The sequence below is a fragment of the Myotis brandtii genome, unplaced genomic scaffold (genome assembly GCF_000412655.1).
Source record: "Myotis brandtii unplaced genomic scaffold, ASM41265v1 scaffold118, whole genome shotgun sequence".
Classification (NCBI taxonomy): Eukaryota; Metazoa; Chordata; class Mammalia; order Chiroptera; family Vespertilionidae; genus Myotis; species Myotis brandtii.
In genome coordinates, this window is record NW_005354090.1 from 205,136 (window position 1) to 218,631 (window position 13,496).

The window sequence follows — 13,496 nt, forward strand, 5'->3', positions numbered from 1 at the left end:
AGAATGTGAAAAATACAAAAATGCTTTGAGAGTGGGAGAAATCCCCCATAATCCCTCATATGGTACTAACTCAGGAGAGTTCCCATTAACGTCCATGTATTTTTCTTATTTTAAAATACTGATTGAATATCATTTAAAAATTGGGATCATTGTAACTATAACATTCGGTATTATGTGTTTTCTCTTACTATAATATGAGAGCATTTTCTTATATCATTCATTATTCCTTGAAAACATAATTTTTAGTGTCTGCATAATTTTCTATTTACTGATGTGCCATTATTTTATTCAGTGACTCCCCTGTTAGACATTCAGATCTTCTGTGGGTCATTATGTATCTATGATAAATCATCTTTACAGATATATATTAATTATGGAACTATTTTATTTCAATTAATTAATGTATTTCTCAAATTTTATTTTCCAATTACTGTTTACATTCAATATTACTTTTGTATTAGTTTCATGTGTATATAGATATATTTCTGTCAAACATCTCTGATGTTCTCTTTAGGCTAAATTCCTAGAAGTGGACTTTATTGGCCCCAATGACTTGAAAGATTTAATATCAGGGGTATGTCTAGAAAATCTACACTTCACAGTGCCAGCAATCGGGCATGATTTGGCTTAGTTAGGAACAGTCTCTGTCATTTTCCTAACACCAGGGACCTTCAGCAGGTGAAATGATGTGAGGACAGCTCTTAAAAGGAGGAGGTGACACCTCAGAAGAAGGCTGGCATGACCCAGCCCCATAGGGAGTGGGTATTTTGCACTGTGATCCCCTTTCCACAATCCCAAGATTAGCATCCTTAGCTTGCTCTAAGGATGCTCTGTTCTACAACCAGCTTTGCCATCCCCAGGGCCTGGCCCACTTACCTTTTCCGCCAGCAAGTTACATTTGGCTGGGTCTGTGACCTCTTTAGCAACACAGTCAGTGGCAGCTATTGCAAACTCCACATAGGTCGTATGTGTACGATACTGATGAGAGAAATGAAAATGCTCATGAGGTCACACGACTTGCATGAAAAAGGCAGGGAAAGAGAGGCTGGAGGGAAGTAGCAAGGGCCCTGTCAGTGCACACTCCAGGGAGCACCTTTCACATAGACCACAGTGAGTGGCCAGAAAAGATGGCCCCAATGGGTTGTAGAGGGCGGTTATTGTGGCTTCATGTTCTCCAGTATTGAATACAGAGTTTGGGGGCAGGTCTCCCCTGAAAGAGGTTTAGGTATCCACTGCCCATCATTCAGGGCAGAGTGAGTTTTCAAATAGGAAGCAGGAACCCAGTGGCCAACCTTCCACTGATCTGGGTGAGAAACCTGCCTCCCCCCACCCCAGCTCCCTCCTGGGCAGCACTTTGAGACCCAAGGTTTAGGTTATTCCAAGATAGAGCGGGACAGTAAAGAAATCAATTGCTACCTCTCCCACCAACTGTAGAGAGCAGGATCAAATGAAAAAAGTAGAAATGAAAGTATGGAAGATACTTGTACTTTTTTATAGTTCTTATGGAACATATAGACACTTACAATAATAAAATCCCTGTTATTTGGTGGAGTCTGGGGGTGAGGGTGCCCTGAGAAGCACATATTCTGGTTAATAGATTTCCAAATATGCCATGGCTGGTATCCAGAAAACCAGTTTAGAATTCTGTTGCATTCAAATATGCTAAACTACCCACAGTATAATTAGATTTTTTTCAGTGACTCAAAAGGCATTTTAGGATCCCACCATTATACACCTATCCGTGAGAGTAGGCCTGTGCCTTTGTATCAATCAGGAGTATCAATGAGGATGGATGATAAAGATATGAAGACCCATGAATTTCCGGTGGGTGCTTCTGAACAATGTGGGAACTCCCACCCGCTGAACCGAGAGCCACAGGGTTAACTGGAGCTGAGAAACTGGGGACTGGCAGCATCTGGCTGTTTTATATTAGAGAGACACTGAGATCCTGATGATACGCAGGGTCCTCATACCCTCCAGGACTCTTTTCCCCACTCCCCTCCTTGCCTTCTGGTTACTGCCCCTGCACCCGCTCTGCCCCTCACCGCGTGCATTGCCGAAGTGCCACCAGACTGCTCAATTTATCAAAGGGCCTCAGTCTTACCGCAATTTGAGCCCGGGAAACTTCTACAAGCTGGAAATAGGAGCCATTAGTTTGAGCGTTGAAAGCGGTCAGAGCAGCCTCTACAGCGTGCACCACCTTGGTGTTATTAAGCCGGGCCAGCGGGGGGCAGTCTGGGCACACCTTTCGCAGGTCCTCCGCCGAATCTAAGCACAGAGAGAAGGATCAGGAAGGGTTGTCATTCTCCGAGGCATTCACCCCAGCTCTGCTTATTTAGAAAGGGCTAAGACAGGATCCAAATGGCTTTAGGCGTTTTCTCTGCTTCTTTAAAAAAAAAAAAAATCTTTATCGTTGAAAGTATGACAGATGTCTCATTGACACCTCCCCACAAGGCCTTCGCTGCACTCTCATCAGTGTGTCCATGGGTTATGCATATAAGAGCTATGGTAATCTTTTCCCGTCCTCACCCTCACCCCCCACACCCGCCCACCTCCACCTTCCCTCTGAGATTTGACAGTCTGTTTCATGCTTCTATGTCTCTGGACCTATTTTGTTCATTAGATTCCACATGTGAGTGAAATCATGTGATCCTTGTCTTACTCTGATGGCTTATTTCGCTTAGCATAATCTCTGCTTCTTACTAAACCTTCAGGTGGCTCCTGTCAGGCTGACATTTCTGCAGGAGCCCCGCTCATCAAGGCGCAACTTTCACCTCCAAGGAGAATAGCTCCCTAAAACAGGTTTACAAACCCAGAACCCAGGAAGTTTGGCTTCTCCTTTTCCTCACCAACAAAGTGGCTCTAGTTGATAACAATGTAGGTTCCTTCCTCGCTCTCTCTACAAGGTCAAAATAAGAAGAATCATCTCTACCTGGACTGGAATCACATTTTGCGAACAACACGGTAAACTGGCCGTCCTGTTTCAGCACACGGAAATCACAGTCTCCTTCCACAGCCTAGAGAAATAAACCCACAGTGAGGGCCTGGGAGGAGGGCTGGCCTTTCACTTCTCACCCAGGGAGGGCTTGGTCCCTCAGGCATGGCTGTCAAAGGTGGGCCTCACAAAATCACCTTCTGGGGCGGAGGGGGGGTAATATTGACACATTACACTCTGGTTGCAAGGAGGGCTACAATAAGAAAGTTGAACTGTTGCAAAAATTAGCCCCAGGAAAGGAGGCTTCGAATGGCAATTTTAGAAACTGTACACTGGCTAGCCATGAGGGCCGGCTGGGCAGCTGGATAAAGAGGCCTGCTCCATGCAGAACCACGGTGGATCTGGTTGGGCCACCATCCAAAATCACCCGAAGAGGGCCACTCACGTGCTCCCCCAGTGACCGCACAGAGCAGTTGGCCACGGGGGTGGGGTCCAGTGCGTGGCAGGTGGTTTCCAGCGTGTCTATTTCCATCTCAAACACCTCTCCCATGGGCCGCTGTGGAGACACAGAATGAAGAAGTGAGCAGTGTATTGCCCTGTTCCTGTTGATCAGGCCAAAGCGTGAGCCGCCATTGGGCTTGAACTCAACCCTGTTGGAGAGGTGAGGGAAGTCATTCCTACTGTGTGCAACTCCACCCAGCACTGACCTGCCAGTGGGCGAAACCACAATGGGTCTTCCTAGTCCTCCTCTACTGGCTGGGCAGGTGCTTAAGGGTGTTTACCAGGAAGAAGGGGGCGTGAGCTTGGACAGGTGATGGGATCACAGCCATCACTCTGAACTCTGTTTGGAAGCTAAAAGTGAAGCTGACACCTATTTAATTTTTAAAATTTCGCCCTTCAAGCAGTGCTTTAAAAAAGTCAGCTTTGGATTTTTCTCAGTGAAGCAGTAAAGTAAGGTGCTGTAGGATGATATCTTTCTGTCTCTACTTTTTCTCCATCCCTCCCTTTACTTCTTTTTTCCTTTCCTCTCACTAGCTACTTTCCTTCCTCCCCCCGCCCAAAAAATAAAGCACAAGTCCTTGGCTTTTGTCTTGGGCTTATAAATGCCAGATGCAAAGTTGCTGCCCTCTACTGCCCCCTGCTGGCGATGAGGGGGAAGAGGAGCCCCTCTGACAGAGGAGGTAGTGTGTAAGTCACTAGCATAAACCAGGAGTTGTGGAGGAGGCAGTGATAGGAGAGCTATAACTCCTTGGAATTGTTCTTGCCAGTTCACCTGTTTCTGTATCCTTTCTTCAAAGCCTGCAAAATCAAGAAGGTATGACTATGCCTTTTATTTTATTATTTCACCCCAGTTCTTCTTGCCTCTTATTTCTGTTCTTCCTTACTCGCTAGTACCTGAAGCCTCAGAATCTCCTCTACGGGAGAAAGCTGTGTTTTATGATGTGCAGATGTGCCCAAGTTAACTTCCTGAAAACATCCAGAGCTGCAGGGAGTAGGAGCCGCACACTTCTGGGCTTCTCAAGGAAAGTGACTCCCAAGCTCTGCCTTTAGAGAAAACCACACTGTCTGTTCATTACCTTTTCCTCACAGATGCACGTTGCTATTCCCTCTGAATTGATCAGTTTCCTCTGTATATCAGTATGGTTGCAGAGCTCCTAGAATCCATCTGGGACAATCCTGATTTTAGATATTTTGTCCCATTAGGAGATCAGATGTTAGTCAGTTCAGATATCTTGATGTTTACCTTATTTCCCTTTCTAGATTCTAACACTCTTGTGGGCACTATGTCTTTTCTTACCTTTGTACTGGCTTGAACCATTAAAAAGCCAATATTTGGCCCTAGCCAGTTTGGCTCAGTGGATAGAGCGTCAGTCTGCAGACCAAAGGGTCCTGGGTTTGATTCCGGTCAGGGGCACGTACCTCGGTTGCAGGCTCCTCCCTGGCCTGGGCCCTGGTTGGGGTGCGTGCAGGAGGCAACCAATTGATGTGTTTCTCTCACATCAATGTATCTCTCTTTCTTTCCCTCTCTCTTCCACTCTCCCTAAAAATCAATGGAAAAATATCCTCGAGTGAGAATTAACAAAAAAGCCAATATTTGATGGCTTTTAATATACAAAAATGGCAATTTCATATGGTTCAACTTAATATAGTGCCTGACACTTGCCCACTGTTCTTGCCCACAGAAGGATTCTACTCAACATTTGCTGAATTATTCCTCATCAGATATACAATTTAATTTCAAAATAGTCAAGAGACAGATGCCTTTTCCTCACTTCTCCAGTTCTTTCAACTGATGCCCAAGACATGTTTTCTAGCTTGACCTTTATTGTCGCTGACTGCATTGGTTTCTTGTCCAGCATGTGAGGACGTAAATCTCGTAAATCTCCTTCATGCCAAGACTTCTCTCTGGAATGTGGAATGTGGGAGGAGCTTGTGCAGAGGAAGGAACACAGATCTGGAATCGAATCCCAGACCAGTGCTTACTAATTATATGACCTTGGGCAAAAAGAAAAAGAAAAAAAGCCCTAATTTGTCAGATCCTTGGTTTCCTCTTATGTAAGACAAGGATAATACCTACCACACAGGACTAGGGGGCAAGAGGTGGGAGGAGTTAAGCAGATAATATATGTGAAAGGGCCTGGCATATAATAGGTAAGTTGTCAAATCCAGAAATAACTGAAGCAAAGAAAGATAAGTGATTTTCAATCAGTGATAATTTGGCAACTAGAATTCAGTCTCTTGCACCCTGGGTTTTCTAGCTAGCCACTTTCTACCTTTGATCTTCAAATTACCCTTTTCTTTTCCTATAAATTTCCCCTAACCCCAGCACTTTCCTTGCCAAGAACTGTGACTACAGAAGAGGGTGTGTCCTCTCTTGCCCTGCACCTGCCCCCTCCCTCCCTCTGGGGAAGAAATCAGAGTCTACCCCTCTGCAGTTTCATTTTTGCTGGGAGATGTGATCTTCTGAGACACCCAGTTAAGCTCCACAAACAGGTCTTTCAGCTCATACGCAGGAGGTTCACTTACCCGAGACCACACCTTCACTTTGTCAATCTGGTTCAAGGTGTGCTTGTAGCCCCGAAAAAGGTTCTTATTGAGGTAGTCCATGGCCACCAGGGCTGCTTGCTCTGATTCTGGGTCATCACAGGCCAGTGCTCTATAACCCAGACCTAGGTTAGGAGGGACAGCGTGGCAGCCCCAGAGCTGAGCAAGGCAAAAGACCAGGACGAGGGACTTCATGGCTGCTCCAGAGAGACCCTGGCAGGTGGACAGATGCTGGAGGCTTCAGAAAAAACTCAGGTGCTCTCTGGGAAAGGTAGACCAGTGGAGAGGCCAAGGGCTTTATTTATCTGTCGAAGCCTCCCAGAGGAATTGCATAAGGACGTGGGATGATTTCTGTTGTGGTTCCAAGAAGATTCCTGCAAACATCAGCCCTGGAAAAACAAACAGGTTAGGACATTGCTGGCCCCAAGAAATCTGCCAAATCAATGCTTCTGGGGATAGGGCGGTGGTGCATGGGAACATGGGAATAGCAGCAAAGAGAGGAGGCTGAGGGGATGTGGTGTGCATGGAGGTGAGGGGGGCTGGCACAACCCTGGAGCGCTGTGGGTTTGGCAGCAGAGGGAGTGCCTTCTATTGTGATTTGAGCACATGAGGGGGTCTGTGAAGGGGGATGTGCAGCAACTTGATGGAATCCTCTAATGTTAGGGAGTGTTATCTCTTCTAGAGGGATCTGGAGGGAGGACAAGGCCCACAGATGTAGCAAAGGTATATCTAGAATGAGAAGGAGTAGCTATGGGAGATGCCAAGATGTTAGGTAAGAGCCTTGGAGGCAGGAAGGAAAGAATGCTTCTGCCTAAAGTGGGAATGGGGGAGAGGGAGGGAGAGGGAGAAGAGGAGAAGAGGGGATTCCCACAGCAGAGCAGGGGAGGGCTAGGGTCAGCAGAGCAAGATGGAGTTCCGTACTCCCTCATCCTCTTGTCTCCAGACCTCATTGCCAGGGCCCTGTAGGTGACAGCACATACATCCCTGACCTGGGTCTACTGGGTGGCTGGGTGTGATTGGCACCAGTGCTGTGCACCCTGCAGCCCAAGCCCCCACAAGTGCATAAGTGCAGCAGAGGGAGCCCTGGGCTAACAGCCACTCACTTGCCAAAGCTCTGGGTTTGAGTCCCCCACTGCAGGCTGAGACACTGCAGGGGCCTCCTAAATGTCCTTCGAAGCCTTAGCAGAGTTAGAGTAGGTCTTTCTGGGCCACCGTAAGCACAGGGCCACAGTGTTGGGTCCATTTTAAATGGCCCTGGACAATCCCAGGTGTAACTTCCAAGGAGGTGAGAAGGATAGCAGGATGTTTGGAAAATATCATGAGGACCTGGCATGGTTTAGCCTGGAGCAAGGAAGCCTAACAAGAGACCAACATGTTCTTCAAACATTTAGAGGTCATCATTGTGTGTGGGTGGATTTGTTCTGTTGTTTGCTATTGCTTCAGAGAACAAAGCTTGGTTTTGGAAAAAGAGGGAGTCATCTACAGGGGACCTCACTAATATTGATTTGCTGGGGGAGGGAGGCAGACAAGGGGGGAATGTGATGGGGCACAGGAAGGACCAGTTTCACATTTACTCCCAGCTGCTCCTACACTAACTCAGAATCTCAATGACAGAAGTTCAGAGGTGTGATCAGGACTCCGGGTGTTCTTTGAGAGGGAGATCCTGGCTCTTACAGACACAAAACCAGCTCTGGCCAAGATGATCCTCAGAGCCAGGGGTGACTTTCCATCAGCCTTTGCCCCATTTTCTGCAGGGTTTTAACTCATGAGCAACTGTTTGTGGATACAATGCTTTTCTTTTTCCTTTTTTAAAAATAATGTTGTAAAATACAAAATATGGCCATTAGTAAAAAATCTGAAAATCACAAAAATATATGCAGTGAGCAAATATTTCATGTCATAAGCTCACGTATGTAAAATATAAGTTTATTTTCCACCACACAATTGAGTTTCTGATGCTGAGCTCTCTTTTGTGAATATTTAATCGCTTCCATGTAACCTGTCCTCCCAGACACTTGGGTTGAAACCCAGTCCCAAGGACTGTTTGCCTCTCGTTCTTCTCTCCCCTCTGGCGTTCAAAGCAAGTCTGAGTGGGGAGGGGGCAACTTATACAAATACGACTCTAGCCAAGGGCAGTTAGACTGCAAAGGCCTTAGTCATCTGTCCTTAGTCACATCCACTTGGCATGTCCTTCTGTCCTTAGTGCATCTGTCCTTAGTCACACCCACCTGGCATGTCCACCCAAGAGTTCAGATCCTCTTGCCCCATCTATTCCCTAGAAAAAGTCCTCATGCAACCCCAATCAGGAGTCCCCTTATGTCAGCTGTGGGACCCTTTTTAGGGCTTCTCTCACCTACTAGTAAGTGCTACTCCCTCCTTAAACTTGGGAACATTTTGCTGCTGTGCCCTCCTACGGCGTGGGGCATGTCATAAAGCTGCCTTCAAGCCCATCTGCCTAGACACCTCCTGCAGTCATGGCCCACCACTGCTCTGGTGCCACCTGCAGCCCAGGGAGCTTCTCCCTATGGTGTGATGTCTCCCTGTGCTATCTGTGTGCCCCTTCACCTCCCCCATCCTGTGATGAGGCCCGGCCCCCTCTGCTCTGGGATTTCCACACTGATCTTGGGGTGGTTCTATTGCCATCCCAACCTGAGGGTGGGGAGAGAAAGAAAAGTCCTGTTTGATCATCCTTTCTGATCATTTATGTATTGTACTGGGGTCATTTATTTTGGAATCTTTGCTCTTGGATCATCCATAGGTGACAATTTCTAAAGCACTAGGTATTGTCCTCTTTTGCTGATGCCAGGAAAATAAAAAGCAATCCATAACTCACCTATTATCCTATCACCTATAAACAGAAAAACAAACTCATCCACAATCTCATTGCCAGAGATAAACAGGGTTTATGGTTTGAGTGCATTTCCATTTTTTCTTTTTCCTATGTGAGGGGTTATTTTAATGGAACTTAAATCATATTGCATATACAACTTGGTATTCTCCTTTTTTATTTAATATTATAACTGGGTTAGACTTGAAAAACATGCTTATAATGACTGTGTGTATCATTATTTATTTAACAATTCTCTTACTGTTGGACATTTAGTTTGTTCTCAAGCAATCACTATCATATTCCAAAGCTTCAATGACATTTTTTTTTCCCTTTGGGAATCTTTGGCTTTCTAATTATTTTTTCAGGATAGATTCTTATTAGTGAAATAATTTTTTATCAAATGATTTGGATATTTTTAAAGCTCTTAATTTCTCTGGCCAAACTGCCTATCAGAAAGGCTATTCGAGTTGATAGCCCCACCATTGAACTGGTGTGCTACGCCCAGTCAGATGTTTTCCATTTATCTCTGGTACTGTTTCCATCCTGACTTTTGTGGGAACTTAGATGTGAGGAAAGCATCAGAACTCTTTTAAAATGGGATTTGTTAATATCTTTGGGTTTATCCCAAATATCTCATAGTCTAATTCTTATAAATTGAAATAACTTTGGTGTCAAGCTGAATAAAATGGTCTCTCATTTAAAATTTTTTCAGTTTCCTTAGAAAGAAATGTTACCGTTTACTTACTGGCAGTGAAGAAGAAAATAGATAATATGTTGGTATGTTTCCCAAAAGACCTGTACCAAAGAGTGCCAAGGGAAGCTGGAGGTACCAATTCCAAATTTGGACAGATTTTCACCTGCCGAATGCCCAGAGCATACACTCATGAGTGCTCCATTCTCCACCCCCTTCCCCTCCTCCCACAGCTCCAGTCCCTTTGCATGCAGTAGGAGATAGGCATTTACTTCTCTTCCTGGTCATTTGTTTCATTATTTTAATTACTTATCGGTGCAATTTTCTATGAGCCCTACATCACAGTATTAAAATAATACTCTTCCCACCCACACTAACTGTGTCTGATAGTGTATGGAGGATATCAGGGGCTTTGAGAGCAGGTTGAGGAGAGCAGGCCCAAGGTCTAAGGAGCAGAAGAGAATCAGCTGCCTCCAGGAGGGTACAGCAGGGCGCTGGGAGGCACTTGCTGGGCGGAGTTGTGCTCTGACGGTGGAGATCTCAAGATGGCAGCTGTAGGTGCACCAGGTCTCTGAATCCGTCAGTAGAGCTCTGCACTAGGAGAGCAATGCACCCAAACTGTTCCCAGGCAGCATTCAGCATGTGTGGTTGCCAGTCAGGAGGCAGGACAGGAAGGGTCCCGGGAAGCTCGGGGTCAGAGTTGCTGAGGTGGTTTCTGCTGGGGCCATGCCAGTGGAAACGGGTCTCCAGGGATAGGATAGGACTAGAACAGGGTGAGAATCACTCCAGGCAGCGAGGACTGAGGAGAGAGCTAGAAACCTAGCCTCTCACAAAACAGGACATGGACAAGTGCACGTCAGCAAAAGCCAGAGGAACAATTGGTTTTTGCCGAGAGGAAGTGGCAGTGGTTGGTGTTTAAATCATTGGGCCAGATTCCTGGCTCTGCCCTTTCTGGTGTTTAAAGGGCCTAGGTCCTGAGAGGCCAAGGATTAATTACTGATAAGTGTGGTGTTTCTTCATTTATATGGGCATTTATGAAACACCTACTCTCCGTGATGTTGGGTGCCTGGATGCAGAGAAGACACCATTTTCCGTGAAGGAACTCATCTTGACTCATCTGGTCCAGTGACATTGGATTAGCCAAGAACTATAAGTTATATGAAATTATAATATTTGTCCTGTGGAGAAAGACTGGGATTTATTTCTCCAATGTAAAGAGCATCGCTTAATGGAATGCAGGTTACCCTTGTCCGAGGACCTATCAGATTTCCCGAGAAGGTAACTTAGCACCAGTAGCCCTGAACGTAATTTGGAAGAGCCCTTTGTATTCAGTGCCAACGCACCAAAGTTGGGAGACGTGAGCCAGAGCATATCGTGGTAAAAATTATTAAACCACAGTGACCAGAGGTGATTACTCCCTTTCTTTGGGTGGAGAAAGGGCTCTGTAAGCTTTCCCCTAATCCTGCCCTCATAACCACGACTTGGTTCTGAAAACCCAAACCCTGAAAAGACACACATTTGAAGGGGTAAATGGGGGAAAGTAGGTCCTGGACTAGGGTGGGGCAAGGGAAAGGGTGAAGGTGCAACATTTAAGGAGGCGCTCATTCTCAGGGTAGCACCTCCTTAAATGTTGTGCCTTGGGCCTCTTTTTTTGCCGCATCCTAGTCCCAGCCTGGGGAAGAGGCATAATCTAAACCCAGGATAGAAGCAAGTTTGTACTTCACCAAATCTTTCTACTCTTTCAAGGAAAGTTCTATAACCCATTTGGGTTGTTGATCCTATGTGTGAAATTGGCCTCAAGAACACAGCGATTCTTGCGGTAGGCTTTTCATTATCACATAAGAAACTATAAGAAACCTTCCATTCTCTTTTGTTTGGAAAACTTCAAACTATATACTGTTTAGTGCGGCTTTGACACCCACTCAAATGTCTGTCTCTCAAAAGAGAGAATCATTTTAGGGTTAAAGAAAACATGGGGAGATTTGAATTTTCTGCTGTTGGAATGGCTTCTCAGGAAAACATCTTCATCATGGTGATTCCTTATTCTGCAAAAGGCGTTGCGCTTTAATCCTCACAACTCCACAGGAGCTGTACTGTTCTCATCCTCTGTTCTTTGTGGAAGAAGAAGCAGAGGCTGAGAGGTTCCGCAACTTGACCACATCACACTGAGGAGGAGCCTGGATTTAGCCCAATTACTTTATCTCTGTTAGCCCCAAACCAAAAGAATATAGGGCCCAAAGAAATTTGAGGAGTCTGGCGGCTGGACACTGCCTAAAAGTGAACAAATTGTTATTCTTAAGAATAGGAAAAATAACTGTATTTGAAGAAAAGTAAAAAAAAAAAAAAAAAAAAAAAAAAAAGATGTATTGCATTTGGTTAACAATTAAAAGAATAAAAAAAATTTGTTTACCCACATAATTTCAATCAGCAGAAAATACCTGGAAATCAATATTGCAGAAGAGACCTTTACCTGTTGACTTTAGTGAGAAGCTAATGTTGAAATGATTTCTACTTTGGGTTTAGAAGGTAAACAAAAGGTAAATGATTACATTATTTCTGGTTAAATGTTTTCCAGAGGAATGCTAGTAATGCAGAGAATTACACCTATCTCTCCGGCTGGTTTCTGTCATTAACTTTTGATACCTTCAAAACCAGGTTAGTGGCACTCTTCAGACAAGAAGGAAGATGAGAGGTGAACTCAGCATCTTCTAAGGAGCCTATGGTCTGTTTGCTGGGGACCTTGGTCACGGAGATGTTCAGAAGAGCTGTGGCTTTACCATCCAAGGGTTGTATGATTATAAATGAGGCCACTGCAGACAAGTAGTACAATCTTGCCTCCAGTGGCCTCATTGTCTCCAGTGTAACTCATTGCACCTCAGTACATTTGGACACTTCTTTACCCATTGTGTAGATTACTGGGGTTGGAATGGATCCTTTCAACAGTGAGTCAGTATTGTAAATTATGTGGATCCATTTATTGACCTGTATTGATTATTCTCTGGACACACATTCATTACCTTCAAAACTAATTTCTTACTATTTTGCTAGGTGCTAAGGATTCCACAAGTGGAAGGCATAACTCTTGTCTTCCAGATGCTCCCTGCTGGGTCAGGCTTCATAGCACTATGCTTAGCTTTTGTGAGCTCACAAAAGAAGTATGAACTGTGGTTTCTGCCCCCAGCCTGCATTAAATCCAGAGGAATAGAATCCCTGAGTTGTAAGCGTTCTTGGAGGACAGGAATGTCTATGCCATTTTCAATCTTGTATCTCCAGCACCTGCTTCCTGCCCAGCACAGACTGAGACCCCTACATGATCCCTGAGGGGCTCTATGCCAGTCCTCCACTCAACTCGGAGCCCTCCCTCCAGTGTCTGATGTCTGCTCAAGGACATTCAGATGAAGGAATCTGTCCACCACCTTGACAGCCCATTCTATTGTGAATCATTCTCATAACTAGGAAGTAACTAGTTTCCTCCATATTGAGTCAACACCTGCCTATCTTGTAACCTCACCAGTGGATCCAGGGTCTCCTTAAAGAACCACACAGACTAAATCAATTCCCTGCTCCATTTATTAAAGCACAAATGTTGGGCTTTAGAGACCTCCATGTTATATTCAACTAACCTCTTCCAACCTCCATCAATTCTGTTCCTTGAATTACTCTCAGGTGATTTAGTTTTGAGACCACCTCATCATCTTATTACATAGACCAGTCTGGCACCAGTGGTTTAAAAATGGGGTGAATCATCTTATGATTAGGAATCAAATGAATTGCATAGCTATCCGAGTGTGTGTGCACTTGTGCCTGTACATGTGTGTACAAGTGACGGACAATTCAACAATTTTAGGAAAGGAGGTAGGCCTCTAGGACAAGAGGCTTTCTCCTGGTTTTTGGAGATTTATCTGGACTCTTAAAATGATTAACAATGAAATCAACCAACAGAGAGGCCATTCTTCTCTATAGATTGCCTTGATTGTACTTCTTGAATATTGAGG

General features: G+C 45.0%; 1 protein-coding gene across 1 annotated transcript in view; it reads right to left on the minus strand.

The window, feature by feature from the left end:
• Positions 1–6,260, minus strand: part of AHSG (alpha-2-HS-glycoprotein) — an 8,157-nt gene extending 1,897 nt beyond the window's left edge. The window contains exons 1-5 of the mRNA XM_005858423.2: positions 5,963–6,260; positions 3,381–3,491; positions 2,933–3,017; positions 2,105–2,268; positions 877–978 (exon numbers count right to left, since the gene is read on the minus strand). Of these exons, the coding sequence (XP_005858485.1) occupies positions 877–978; positions 2,105–2,268; positions 2,933–3,017; positions 3,381–3,491; positions 5,963–6,175 (675 nt within the window). The 5' untranslated portion in view covers positions 6,176–6,260. The remainder of the gene's footprint in view (positions 1–876; positions 979–2,104; positions 2,269–2,932; positions 3,018–3,380; positions 3,492–5,962) is intronic.
• Between the last annotated feature and the right edge of the window lie 7,236 nt (positions 6,261–13,496).